The sequence below is a fragment of the Lontra canadensis genome, unplaced genomic scaffold (genome assembly GCF_010015895.1).
Source record: "Lontra canadensis isolate GAN:19392208 unplaced genomic scaffold, GSC_riverotter_1.0 scaffold99, whole genome shotgun sequence".
Taxonomy (NCBI): Eukaryota; Metazoa; Chordata; class Mammalia; order Carnivora; family Mustelidae; genus Lontra; species Lontra canadensis.
In genome coordinates this window covers 5,386,189-5,400,383 of record NW_022631093.1, presented here as the reverse complement: position 1 = coordinate 5,400,383, position 14,195 = coordinate 5,386,189, and the positions used below count along the sequence as shown (strand labels likewise).

Sequence of the window (14,195 nt, the reverse complement as noted above, 5' to 3'; positions counted from 1 at the left end):
CTGACAGCTCACCCGTGTTCTGGCCACGTAGCCTTTGTCAGGGCTGGCAAGGTCAGGCGGGCCATCACAAACCTCACACCCTCCTCCTGCTCCCTGTGCCAGAAAGGACCAGGCAAGGGTTGCTGAGCAAGACAGCTCACAGAGTGGGGGAGCACATGGGCCCTCAAGGCACAGCTACAGAAGGGCCTGGGACCAGGGCACTGTCCCAGCTTGTCCAGGAGCGCCTCTGCCACTGGCCCAGCCTCCCCTGGAGGCCATGCGCCCTGCCTGCACTACCCAGCAGCCAGTGGGGCTCCTCGCCAACTGGGCTCCACCGGGAGGAAGACTATCAAGGAGAGGAATGGAAGCAGGTGTCCACGTCAGGCTGAGCCTTGCCTCTGAGTCCGTCTGCTGTCTGTTTTGCCTGTGTCTCTGATCATAGGTCTGTAACCATTTCTTTGTCCGTCAGTCTTCTGTGACCCTGTTCTTCCTCCCTCCCACTCTCTCTGTGTCTCTCTGGCCCTAAGTGATGTGAGGCCAGGCCAGGGCAGTCGCAGCGTGTCCACTCTCGCCCCATTGGTCGGCAGCCGCTCCCCGGGGGCAGCAGCTGTCAGTCCCGCCCCCCCGCCCCCCTGCCGGGGACCTGAGCGCGCTCCGAGCTGCCACGGAGCGCAGTCTCCTGCTCAAGACAGGAGCGCAGCAGGAAAAGCGAGCTCGCCGCACACTAGGCATCTGAACAGGGACTCGCGGCTGCAGGACTGCCCGCTCCGAGACGCAGCGGCCGCAGCGGCGCCGAAGTCCCGGCCGCCCGCCCTCGGTGCACCTGGCGTCCGGGCGCTGAGCAGGCACCCGAACTGCGGCCGCACTCGCCTGGCACCTCTCGCCGCCGCTGCAGCCTAGGGAAGCCCCGAGCCCGGAGCTGACCGGAGCGGGGGGCCGGAGCGCAGAGAGCGGCTCCAAACCCGCGAGCCGGGTCACTGGCAGCGCGGGGGGCGACGGCAAGACCTAGGAAAAGACCGAGGGTTAATCGCGCGGGGCCGTCCAGCTCCGAGCCCCGGGGCCCGCCGCCCCGCGGGGACGGCAGCTGAGCGCGGGGACGAGGGAGCGACGCGGCCCGGGTTGACCCGAAGGCACCGGCTCCCGGTCAGGTGCGCGCAGCAGGGCGGGAGGGGCGCGCCATGGAGGCGCCCGGCGGCGCTGGTCGGCACGACACCCAGTGAGGCGGTCCGGCCGGGGTCGGCGGCCCCGCGGGCCATGTACGGAGACGTGTTCAACGCCACAGCCGGCCCCGAGGCGGCTGGAGGCGGCGCGCTGGCCCTGGCAGCCACGGTCAAGGCAGAGGGCGCTTTGCCGCTGGAGCTGGCCACGGCGCGCGGCATGCGGGACGGCGCGGCCACAAAGCCCGACCTGCCCACCTACCTGCTGCTCTTCTTCCTGCTGCTGCTGTCCGTGGCGCTCGTCGTCCTCTTCATCGGCTGCCAGCTGCGCCACTCGGCCTTCGCCGCCCTGCCCCACGACCGTTCGCTGCGCGACGCCCGCGCGCCCTGGAAGTCGCGGCCGGTGTAGCGGCGGGGGGAGCCAGGGCCGCCAGACGCAGTGTCCCGGTCTCACCGCCGGCCGCCGGGAGGAGCCGGGCCGCGTGAGCCCGACGCTGGGGGTCGCGGGCCCCTGGGAACGCCGCGCCCTGACCCAAAGACCTTTTACGACCTCGAGCGGCCACCGGGGCGTAAAGGGAGTCGGAGGCGCTCGCAGGCTGCGCGGGGGCGCGATCCTACCGGCCGCAGGCCCCACGGTTCCCATCCCCTGGCGGAGTCTTGCTTCCCCGCTCCCGGCTCCACCACCGGACAGCGGGTCTAGCAGGGGTGCCTTCCTGAAAGACGGAGAGCCAACCCGGACGCCGAGCCTTCTCCGCCGCCCGCCGCCTCCTTTGCTTTGCACAAGGAAGGGGCAGACACAGCTCGACTAGCGCGCAACTAGCCAGGATCCGCATCTCCGGACTCCCTGGCCCGGTGGCTGTCTTCCCGTGGCTGTTACTGCCTCTTCCTCGCTTGGGAACCTAGAATCTGAGCGTGAACTCAGCCGAACTAGGAAATGATCCCTTTAGGGGACTATGTCCCCCGGGGGAAACGAGGGGATGCCGAGTTTCAGTAGGTCCCGCCTGGGTCCAAGGGCTCCATTTTCTCGGTGGGCACGGGCGGAGGGGAAGCTGGTCTAGAAGCAGCGGGTCGCACCTGCGGCACCCTGTGGTCTGGGATCCGCGTCCCGCACTCTCCAATAAAACCTCACCGAATTCGACCCAATGCTCAGAACGCTTTGGTCTTTGGTTGCGCCACTTTGGAAAGGGGGATTAGGGCCGGGCAAGCGGGCTAGCGACACTCAAGGGCAATCTGCCTCCTACTTCAACGTGACTCAGGTCAGTTTTAATGATACTTCCTCCTCCCCAGCTTTTCCCCAGCCTCAGCCTGTGCGTTGTTCTGGGAAGTGTTTTCAGAGCCGGTCTCAAAGAGGAACTGCTGCCTCATCTGCTAAAAAAAAATTCCCTGTGAAGGCTCCATGGAGACCTTCCTACAGGCACTTCCTTCCACCTGGTCCTCTCCTTTGCTCTCAGAGACTCTTGGACCTGACCCCTCCCAAGAGCCAGTTCCGGACCAGAACCGTCTGGCGATGGAAGCATCTGAGGGCCCAGGGATGGGATCAGCGGCTCAGCACTTCTTCCCGAAGTAGGCAGAAGCCAGGTCTGGGGAGCACAGAGGAAGAAAGCAGAGCATGAATAAAGCCAGCTATGAGGGGATGATTATAGAGAACCTGAGAGGGAATAAATAGATTTGTGATAACCTTGACCATTTCCCAAGTTAACCTAACTCTAGGGGCTGTACTTTACGGGGGTTTAAAATAGTTTCAGGAGTTACCTGGCTTAGCAGGGCACTAGAGCTCAGAGAATGTGTGACTAAAAAAAGATCTGGTAGATTATCTAATTTAGTAGTGCCCAACCATCTGTGGGGTCACTGGGCTTTTGAGAATCTGAAGAATGCTAGGATGTTGCATCAGTCAAAAGGCAGACAGCCACACAATTCTGCAAACCTTTTGCAAAGAATGCCTAAGGACCCTTGCTGGGGTGGGGTTGCGGGTATGAATTGCTGGGGCTGGATGGAATCTTGGGCCAGGGCTCCCCACCTGTGTTTTACCTCAGCCAGAGAGTGCCCAAGAATCCCTCCTGGACCCTATCCCAGGAAGCAGGACAGATGAGTAGGAGACAAGGCCTCACGTTGGGCTAGATTAACCAGGTCTTGGAAAGCTACCACCAGTGGTGTTCGTTCCATGCTAATGGTGCTAATTCTATGACAACCTCTCAGACGTTCTAGTTGAGTCTTTGGAAACACAGCCAAACCTCTCCAGTTATAGTTATGGTAACCCAGCTAATCTGCATGATCTTTGGTTGCAGAGAAGATTAAGTGAAACAAATGTGAGGAAATATGAAGCCCCCTGGCTGGTGTAATGAGATAGCACTCTGCTGATAAGGGGGACCCTTTTCTGGCCTTGATCTGGGAGCTGAGAGGAGTAGGAGACTATAGAGACAGAGTCCTCCTTGCGCACATCTGCCAGTGGGTAGATCTAAAGGCATAGGTGTGTGAAGTAGAGCACAAGATCTCGAGTCTGACAGGCTCTAAATCCCAGCAGCCCTACTCACTGGCAGGGTGACTCTAGGCACACTGTTTAATCTAGAGTCCAGGCTGCTTCCTTCTCTGCGAAATGGGAATTCCATCTCCCAGCTCTACAGGTTTGACACGTGGTAACACATGGAACATGCTGGCTAGCCAGCCCCCAGGCGTTGGCTCTTACTCCAATCGAGCCTTAGGCTGGAGGCAGCAGTGCAGAAAGGTGAAGCTGACCCCTAAACAAAATGCGCTGTCACAAGGGCTCCTGGTCTCCTGTGACCCCAAACCAGTGCAAAGGCTGGTCCCTGCAGGGGAAATATGACTGGCTTAGAGGTCACCTGCAGGTTCTGGGCCAGAATCAGCTAGAGCCGGGGTAATCTAGGGGCTCGTGAGATCCCTTGATGCAATACTGGCCCAAGGCCTCAAGAGCTGGAAACAGAAAAGGGCTGAGATGCAGGCAGCCCGGGGAGCATCCCTCTGTGTGTCTGCAAGCTTGCAGCCATGCCAGCCACCTAAGCCAAAGGCTTGGCCACTTCAGATATGCAGATCCTTTTGAAATAAACTCTTACGTAATAGGGCCTATGCAGAGATGGAATCTAGGAACCAGGCAGGGTCCATAAGAAGAACTAGACCAGGGCTCTGCTTTTGCCAGCACTGTGACCCCAAATACTTCCATTCCCTTCTCTAGGCTATCAGACTAGATGAGCAGTAACATAACGGGCCTTTCTTGTTGGACCTAGCCCCAGAGCCTTCCCTGGAAAGCAGGGATGTGGCTGAGTTCATGTCTACCCTCTACTGACAGGGAGGGTGAGTGGACTACAATGTGGCAACTGGACATGTAGATGGGTGTCAGGGAGATAGGTCCATACACACATGTCCTTCTTGCCTTTTGCTCTTCCAACAATCCCACAAAACCTTGGAACCACCTCTGGAGGTGAGCTGGACAGGGCAGGCTAAAGATAAGAATGGGATCCATGACATAGGTGATGGGGCTGCCCTGCCACAACCAGCCACTGGGAGAAGGCAAGAGGGCCGAGCACACCTCCCAGATGGGGATTTAGGGGGTGGTAGGGTGGAAATAAGGGAAGGTAGTTGCAGATACCAGGAACCAGGGAGAAGCAGCAGAGTGTAGGGACCGGGACCCTTAGTCCTGCCACTAGCTGTTGCCTTGACTGTGTTCCTGGATTTCTGGTAGTGGTAGCATCACTTTGCTCATCTATAAAATGGAAATCATAACAGCACATGGCTCACAGGATTTTCAACATGGCGCGAGACACTGCAGGTGAGGTATTCAGCTCATGTGTGACACAAAGTAAGTGCTCTGGATGTGAGCTACCCTTACTGTGAACCAGGATGAGCATGCAGGAGGCGTTCACAGCAGCACTAACAACATTGCTCTCCCTCAAGGACTTGCAGTCCCTAAGCCTGCCCTTTTCTGACAGGCCTGCCCAGAGTCTGAGGGCAGCTATTGTGGGTCCTTTCTCTCTCTGCACATTCACAGCTTCAGGGGCTTTTCAAATGACTCGCTCCAGACCTTATCCCTGGGCCCACTCGTTATCTCCATTTGGACAGCTCACAGGAACCTCAGACTCTCCATGTCCGAAATCACTATCTTTTGATAAACACCGCATCTTCCTCCAGTCTCTTCCAGCTCGGTGCCCCAGCATTTGGTGGCCCCAAGTGAAAGCCACGGTGGTCCTTCTTGACCCCAAACTTTTCATCCTCCCACACGCAATCCATCAACTTCTGGATACCACTCCACTTCATCTACTCTCCTCCATCTCCACCACTGCATAAACTCCAGCTTATACTCCAATGGCTTCTCACTATCCTCAGGATTTAAAACAAAAACTTATCCTTGGCCTTCAAGACCTAGCACTATGTGGCCCCCACCAACTGCTCCAGCCTCATCTCCTCCCACTCCTTTGTACTCCAGACTCTAGTCACAGTGGCCTTTCAAGCCTTAAGGTCTCCTGCCTGAGCTATTTGTCTCCCGTCCCTCATCTTGCTAGTGCCTTCTCATCCTTCAGGTGTAACTGACAGATCTCCTCCTCAAAAGGACTTGGCTGAGTCCTCGGAGACCAGTTCTCTTTATTCATAGCCCCCAATCAGCTCTCTTATCAAAGCTATTAAACGACTGTGCAATTTGGAGCCTAATGCTACTCTCTCCCTACTACCACGTAAGTCGTATGAGGTCAGGGATGACATCTGCCCTGTTCACTGCTGCTTTCCCAGTGCCTAGCAAAGTGTTAAACACAAAAGAGACACTGACTCTTCGTTGAATGAAATAGAGTGGAAAGACAGAGCTAGAGGTTTAAGGTGAATTTGCCTGTGGGTTCTTCATCTAAGCTCTTTGCCTTTGATTTTCTGCCTTAAACTAAACTTGTATCAGATAAAATACTGAGCTGAACTCTCCTTACTGATTGGCCCTTCAAGTGGCCACTTTCCTGGAGGTGGTAATCCACAAAGTTGTTAGCAACCGACACTTCCTGTCTCCATCGAGGTAACACCTCAGTTATTACTGGGTCTCCTGCAGAGACTAAAGAACATGCAATTTAAGTTTGTACACTTAGCTGTTTCTGCTTGAATCACTCTTTTTCCCGCAGGGAAGCAGAGACCTTTGTAGCATCGTTCATGCTTTCTGGACTGTCTTGACTAAGAATCAATTAAACCACTGCTTCACACATGGACTTCCTCACCTCTTCATGAACCTGGATCAAAGATTTCCTTCTCAATGCGACCTTCTCTGGGTCATTGATCTAAAACTTCAACCATTTTCTCCCCTTCCAACCTTCGATGTTTCAAAACTCCCTTTCCTGCATTTTCTCCTTAAAACTTCCCACTACCTCTATGTTTTATTGTTCTTGTTTTGTGTCTCCATCAACCAGAATCAAGATCCTTAAAGGAAAGTTTTGTTTGATGCTATTTGCCCTAAGCCTGACATCTAATATTAGTTGAATGAATGAGCAAACTACCTGGATCCTCTTCCAAACCAAAAACAAAACAAAACAAAATATTCAAGAAAATAAGAGCATAGTCTAGTTCTGCAAGTCTCCTTCATTCTCCATCTCTGCTTCTTCTCCACTTTCCAAACTAACAGGATAGCCCTAACTAGGTAGGGGTCGAAAATACTCAACTGTTACAGCTTTGCCTTCCGCAAGGACAGCTGACGCCTGTGCTACAGCTCTAAGTGCCTGCCTGGCATAAAGCTCTGCCTGTGATAAGCACTCATGGAAGATCTGGTTAGAGTTAAGTGAATGAGTCTGAAGTGTCCTAACAAAAAACACTCCCCATTCCGAGTTTCGTTTTCACCCAACCTTCCTGGTGTAGCACAGCTTTGTCACCCTCATCCCTGGGCTTCCACATCCATTTCAAAGTAGCTACTCCAGTTCCTGCCGCCATATGTACATTCGAGCCATTGGGAGGGGGCAAGGGGCAAAAACCTTCCCCTTTGGAGCCTTACGCCAAATGGCACCTCTGTTCCTATCTTTAGTCACATAACCATTATCTAGCTGAAAGGGAGGCCGGGAGGTATAGTGTACAGCTGGACATAGGTGTTCTATAATTAAGGAAGGGGAGGATGGGTATTGGTCAAATTCTAGCAGTTTATTACATAGACAATAAATGCTTTTCATTTCCAGTTTTACCGTCTATACGTAACTAGTTTGTGTTTGCATGCATCATCTTCACCCTCACTGCTATCACAAAGTAGGCTGAAGCAAATTTTGTAAAACAAAGAATTTTATGTGAAAAGAAAGCAATCAGGGAATGTCGACTATTAATCTTAACAAATGTTGGGATAGCCCTTCGAACTCCTCTATGCTTTTTTTACCCACAACAATCCCACACACGCTGTTCAGCAAAACTAATCTTATATTTGGAAGTACAAACACAGCCACTATGCTCTGTCTCTCAAAGGTGTTACTAGTGCGGCCCTACCTGAATGCAGTTAAAGTCTTGTCCCTCATGCACAACAACTGGGAATGCTGTTAGGAGATTGAAAACAAGGGTGCTGAAGTCAAACTGACTGCAGGGTTCTTCACCACCACCCCTGCAAGCACTCTTCGGCTACTTCTCTGGTCAAATTTATCAAGTAAACTGTGGCCCTTCAAGTTTCTCTGAGAAAAATATTAAACATCAGTCAAGAGGCTAAATCTCCAACTTGACTCAATTTTGTAGGTTCTCTGACCAACAATTCCAGGAACCTGATAACCTCAGGGCAAAGATCTCAAAGTTCAAAGAGAAAGAACAGATACTAATCTCATAATTTCTTAGTTGAGTCTCCCCTTCTTCTCTGATAAGACATGCAATAAGCAGATCTAATATTTAAAGGGCTGAGCTACAGACCATTCAACTAAGAACTACCATGTTATGTAATTCAAAAGAGGAATTCTAGTATAAAAAAAAGTCGCATCTGACTCTGTGGCCTCATTCATTCCACAAATACTGGCATGCTTACAGTTTATCAAGAACTGCCCTAGCAGTGGGAACACAGGTCTGGTCTCAGACACCTTACATCCCCATGAGACGAGACAGTTGGTAAACAGAGTAAAGAAATAAAATCTACAGTATGTCAGATGGGAATAAATGCCATGAAGAATGAAAACCTTTTTTATGCTTAATTTCCAATGTCTTCTTTTCCTTCTTTCTGAAAGCCTTCTCAGATTAATCCCAATTGGCTTTGTCACTCCAGCAATCTCACAAAATATCTGGATAGCAAGGCTTGATGTTGTACATTTTGCAAAGTCTGCCATTCAACAAAAGATCCTGAAGAGAGGACAGTGTTCTCTTGGGTATATAAAATTCAAGAAACACTTGGCACCAATTTCTCTGAGTGGTTTCAGAAAAGGAGCTATAACTCTACTCCTCCTAATCAGCTAAATTGTTGTCAGAGACAGGAAAAGGACTCATGTAGAGCGACTACTCCACCAGGTTAGAAGGGACCACGCTACACATGGCAATGTTTAATGGTTAGCTATGGCTTGGGGTTTTGTTGTTGTTATTGTTGTTGTTTATCCTTTTCTGTACTGTTAGAATTCTCACCATTTAGCTCAGATAAAAGCATTATTTAAAATGTGCTACGGGGGCGCCTGGGTGGCTCAGGGAGTTAAAAAGTCTCTGGCTTCGGCTCAGGTCATGATCCCAGGGTCCTGGGATCGAGTCCCGCATCAGGCTCTCTGCTTCCTCCTCTCTCTCTGCCTGCTTCTCTGCCTACTTGCGATCTCCGTCTGTCAAAATAAATAAATAAAATCTTTAAAAAATTAAAAAAAAAATTTGTTAAATAAATAAATAAAATGTGCTACGGTGAGTACTGTGAATTGTGTAAGACTGATGAATCACAGACCTGTACCCCTAAAATAAATCATATATTTTAATAAAAGTAAATCATTTAAGTTATTAAAAATAAATGAATGTAAATTTAAATATTAACTAAATAAAATGAAATAACACATGAGGTTTTTATCAGATAGGGAAGGGGGTAAGAGATTAAAACAAAAGTATAAAGATACTTTCAAAATCCAAACCCAAACATCAAAACCCTGCCCCAGGAACTGTCTCGCACAGAAATTCTACACATACCCACTTGATATGATATGAATAATACAAGTCTAAAATGCCCCTTCCACCATTCATCCCACATACACAAGGATGATTAAGGAAGCTACCAACAACTCTTCCTTATACTTTCCTATAGTCTCATCTTCCTTTCTTTAAATTACAATCACAAAGTGATTTAGATCAGAAGAACACACAACCTTTTTTTTAAAAAAATCAAGTCTTCATTAATGAAAGGCTTACAAATTCAACAAAGAAACAGTAATATTTAACATGTTAAATGGAGGAACTTTAAAAAAAATGCTTCCTTCCTTTTTTGAACCTTATGTACTACCGAGCTCTCAAGAAGTACCTTCTTAAAAGCCTGCCCCAGCCTCCCGACAGCCTTCTTATAAATATGTATAAAATCTGAGCTACATCAAAATTGCTGTGATGTGGAGGAGCATTAGCTACTGAGTCTCTTGTCTGAAAGAAAACCAAAGCAGCTGTCACAGCTGATCCCCTCCTCGCCTGAACTGTTTGGGCTACAGCAATCTGAAAACTAATCACCTTAAATCAGAGAGAAGCCAACACCTCTGTTTACTAAAATCTTGTGCCAGAACAATTTTTTTTCTTTAAATATCCTTCGAAAACAGCCATTGAAGTCACTACTAAATACCTTACACTTAAAAAGCTGCAAGGAGGAGCGGATTTGCAGAAATGGATTCTTTGGATGATGTCTTGTCTCCAAAAAGAACAGTAAGAGCTTCTTTATTCTTTTGGCTTAGAATGTTTAGTTTGGGTCTTCCTCCTTTCCTAAGGGGGAGCACACAGATTTACACCATCCCTTCCTAATGAGAATGCCTTTGAACTTCTCTACACAGCACTCCTCTACTTCTACCACTCCTTCACACAGTGGTAAAAGTGTGTACTTGGTGGGGCTGTAAAACTAATCTGTGACTTAAAAAAAATTTTTTTTAAAGAAGAAAATAAAACTAACCAAGGGTGGACATCCTAAAGTCAAGCAGCATCAGAAATAATTCCTCTCAAAGTAGCAGAAGAAATGCAAGAGACAGTAAAAATAAATTCAAGTTCTTGTATGCCAGGCACTGCTGTTAAGTACTTTATTTGTATGACTTTATTCAATCTTCCCCAAAATCCTATGAGGTAGACGGGAAACTGAGGTACAGAGGGATTAAGCAACTTGCCTTAGGGCACAGAGCTGAGAGAGCTATGAAGCCCAGGACCCCTGTGGAGGAAGGCAGAACCCAGAGCCAATTCCACTAAGAGCTACTCTATCTCCTAATCATCAGGTCAACATCACTCATTTACAGAAAGAGAGAAGGGAAATTAGTATTTAAACAAAATTACCCCAGGCTAGATCTAAATACTTCAAAACACAACTAAACTCAACCAACAAAGAAAAATACATAGGCTCCTTTACAAACAGAATGGAAAAACACTGATCATTCTGAGCAAATCTCCTGCTGAGTAGAAAGGCATGGTATATCCATTTTCTATTGCCCAAGCACACACAGATAACACAGCCAGTCACAGCACCTGGGCATCTCATCCTTTTTATAACTCCACTCAGTGAAACATGTTAAGTCGAAAGAGAGTCCAAAAAACAAACAAAATAAAACCCACACAGACACATTTATCAGGTTTTGAGATTTATTAAAATAAAGTATTAGCAAACAATATGCAAAAACAAAGTTCTTAAGAGTTATGGCTTTGAAAAGCACAATATAGTAAAACCTAATACATTTTTATAAGTATCAAAAAGGCAACAGAATTGAAGCATGTTGCTAGAACTTCATTTCCTACAACATAAACAGAAGCAGAACAAGTACAAATAAGCAGACCTATAGTGCAGCCATTGGTTTGGTCTTTATCATCTGCATATGAAGTATCTTTTTAAGAGAAGATGGGCAGGGGCATACAAACATCCAGTTTTCTTGATTACAATCCTACCCAATTTTAAAATAAGCGATTTTCAAAATGCAATTTTAACCCACCAGATCAAGAAAATCACTTGCCCAACTATTTTCTTCCAGAGTCCCTACACATAAAATATTTCATGAATAAATCAAAGCAACATCATCTCCAATGACATGAGAAGGGAAAATATGATTCTAAAAAATTCCTTATAAAAGTAAGGAATGTGGAACCATCTGGCCTCACTGTAGTTTTATTACAGTTAATACCAGCTCGTAGCAACAAGGCACTACTTACTAATTAGGGAAAAGAACCTACCTGTACACAAAATTCTGAACTTTTTAAGAACACTATCTTCAAATGAATCCTTAAAGGACAACGGTTTACGATGATTGCAAGAATTTTCAGAACTGAATTATTTGGACAAGAACCACACCGACCTTTTTCACTCTGCCATGAACGACAGAAGAATCGTGCTCTTGGATCTTTTCACCAAAACATCCCATCACCTGTTTTAAAGCAAATGCTAACCAGCAAGTATTGTATCATAAGCTCTTCCTTTAAAAAAAAAAAAATCTTTTTTGCTATGTAAAAATCCCTCTTACTGGTTTTTGTACACCATCCAATTTCAGGTTAACACTTCAGTTATAGCATAGCTGTATTTTAGAAGGTAAGTTTCTATTAAGAATAATCCAATTGATAAAGGCTTGATACATACTGTTACCTCTTATAACTAGGAAATGCTAAACTGTAATCCAGTGATTCCAAAGAACTGTCCAGCAGGCACACTGCTTATACAGAAGAAATGCCTTGAATCGTCACTTTCCATACCTGCATCTTCTATGAGCAGAAAACCTCCCCCAAGTCCTGCCTGTACCATCGAGGAAAATGGCTGCTGCTCCAGAGGAAACAGGCCTCAAACCTGAGATTACCCCCATAAAGCTGCCCTAGTTAGTATCCCAAGAGACCACCCATAAACCAATGTTCAAGGAAAGTCCCTTCCGTGAAAATCACCAAACATGCCTGAAACCACCCTGGTATCTACTACTTTAAAATATCCTTGCTTTTCTAGCTCACTGGCATAATGAGGACACATATTTATACTCCTAGCTGAGAGAGTGAGCGAGGATTTAATAAGACAAAGAAGGGCTCAGACCCTCTGAAAAGTTAACAGATCCAAACTGAAATCATCACTGGAAGATGAGTTCAAAATGATCAGAAGAGCCTTCCTTCTTAAGCATGAAAGATATTAATATATTTTAAGTGGGAAAGTGATAACAATCCAAAGTAATACTGAAAAACAACTAAAAAGAGTATAAAGAAATGGATCTAAGCTGACGTACAGATGCTCTCTGTAACAGAAAGACAGTACTTAAACAGGTACTATCAGACTTTTGGAGGTTCTCTGCTACTGGTAGGATTTTATTTTTTGTATAAACCTTCTCCTTCAACAGAATACTATTACAGGAGGACTGTTTCCCACAGGTACCCTTGAGGATTTTATAATGTGAGCCCCAGTTCTTACCCTGACAAGAGATTTCAATCTGAACACTTACTGATCATTTTACATCTTAAACGGACATCTCACTGTCAAATGTTATGAACAGCATAAAGTAGCTACATCCTCTTTCTGTACTATGAGGTACACAGCTCACTGTACTACCTAGTAATCTTACTGGGGATTTCAACTCAGAAACCCAGCCAATTCTATTACCACAGTTTCCTTATTTAACAATAAAATGTGAAAAATGATTTATATTCTGATGTATATGACTTGACATTTTGATTGATGTCTTCTTCAATCTCTAAAGAGAAAGTGTTAGCTTCAGTAGATCAATAACACGCCTACTAGTTGACATTCCATAACTTAAGCCAAGCAATACCAAAAAGACCATAACACTTTATTTTAAAGAGATGCTGATCAAATGCAACTTTTAATTTTTTTTCCCCAACCATCTTTCTGTTGCAATAACTCATTATTCAGATTAATTTTGATTCTAGGTCTCTTTCTGCATTTACCAAACCGGTTGTGATTTTATTATTTCCAGGCTCCAGTCTTTCCAGCTCACATATGTTAATATATTATACACTATAAAACATGATTGTTCCAGTGTTGTTGATGTTTCCATAAATTTGACTACAAACCATTCTAGAAATCAAATAAAATTTTAAAACTTCATTTTTCTGAAAAGGTTTCTTCCAGAAATGTCTTCTTTTCATTGGTCACTGGCAATTTTTATTTCCCATCCATAGATTTTGGGCACCCTTGGGAATTAGAGAAGCAGTTACACTGAGTACAATTTTCACTTATAATCCAGGCGTGTGGAGTTAATCACTTTTAGGAAATACAACAAGCTTATACTTTTCCATGAAACTCTCAACAGTTAAGAGCTTCAGTACTGTCCTTCATGAGACAAAATTCCTTGGGGAAAACACAGAAAAGGCCAATCACATGAAACCTTGCCAACTCTAAAGGCTGTGGCATGAATAAAAACAAATTTTAATTAACTCAACTGAAAACATCAATAAAACAATTCAATAGTTTCTACCAGTTCAAACCCACTGAAGTTGACTACATGTTGAAACCAGCGTGCTTTGGTTTTGTTTGTTTGTTTTTTTTCTTATAAATTTGTTTCAAAGATTGTGCCATATGCCTGGTGAGTAAAAGAATAATGTGGGTAGCTAGGTTCAAACACGGAGCAAGTAATTCTCTTTCCTGAGGCTGACACAAGTGGAAGATGAAGAATGCATGTCATGTAGAACTTACGTTTAAGGCACAGGTGAGGGTCAGAAAGGATCCTTTTACCCAACAAAGGACCATGAACCGAAACACATATGGCGCCTCACCCAAAGAAACTAAAGCCACCCACTGGCCGCACTTTGTAAAAGCAATAAATAATGGCACAGAAAACAAAATGAACCGCATTCTCTTCTCCTCAAAAAATGCATTTCTTCTTCTCTTAAAAGCAGAAAGGGCAAAGTAGAAAGTCAAACCAAACTAACATTTTAAATAGAAGACTGACATGGCTCCATATACTTTCAAAAGGCACCAGAAAAATAGCTTTCTCCCATAGGTACATTAGGTAA

General features: G+C 46.3%; 1 protein-coding gene across 1 annotated transcript; it reads left to right on the top strand.

Annotated features, from left to right (window-relative positions):
- The first annotated feature begins 881 nt into the window (after window positions 1-881).
- SMIM32 (small integral membrane protein 32) lies at window positions 882-1,952 on the top strand. The gene has a single exon (XM_032837604.1). It carries the CDS (start codon window positions 1,234-1,236, stop codon window positions 1,543-1,545), a length of 312 nt encoding a protein of 103 aa, XP_032693495.1. The 5' UTR covers window positions 882-1,233; the 3' UTR covers window positions 1,546-1,952.
- Window positions 1,953-14,195: the final 12,243 nt, after the last annotated feature.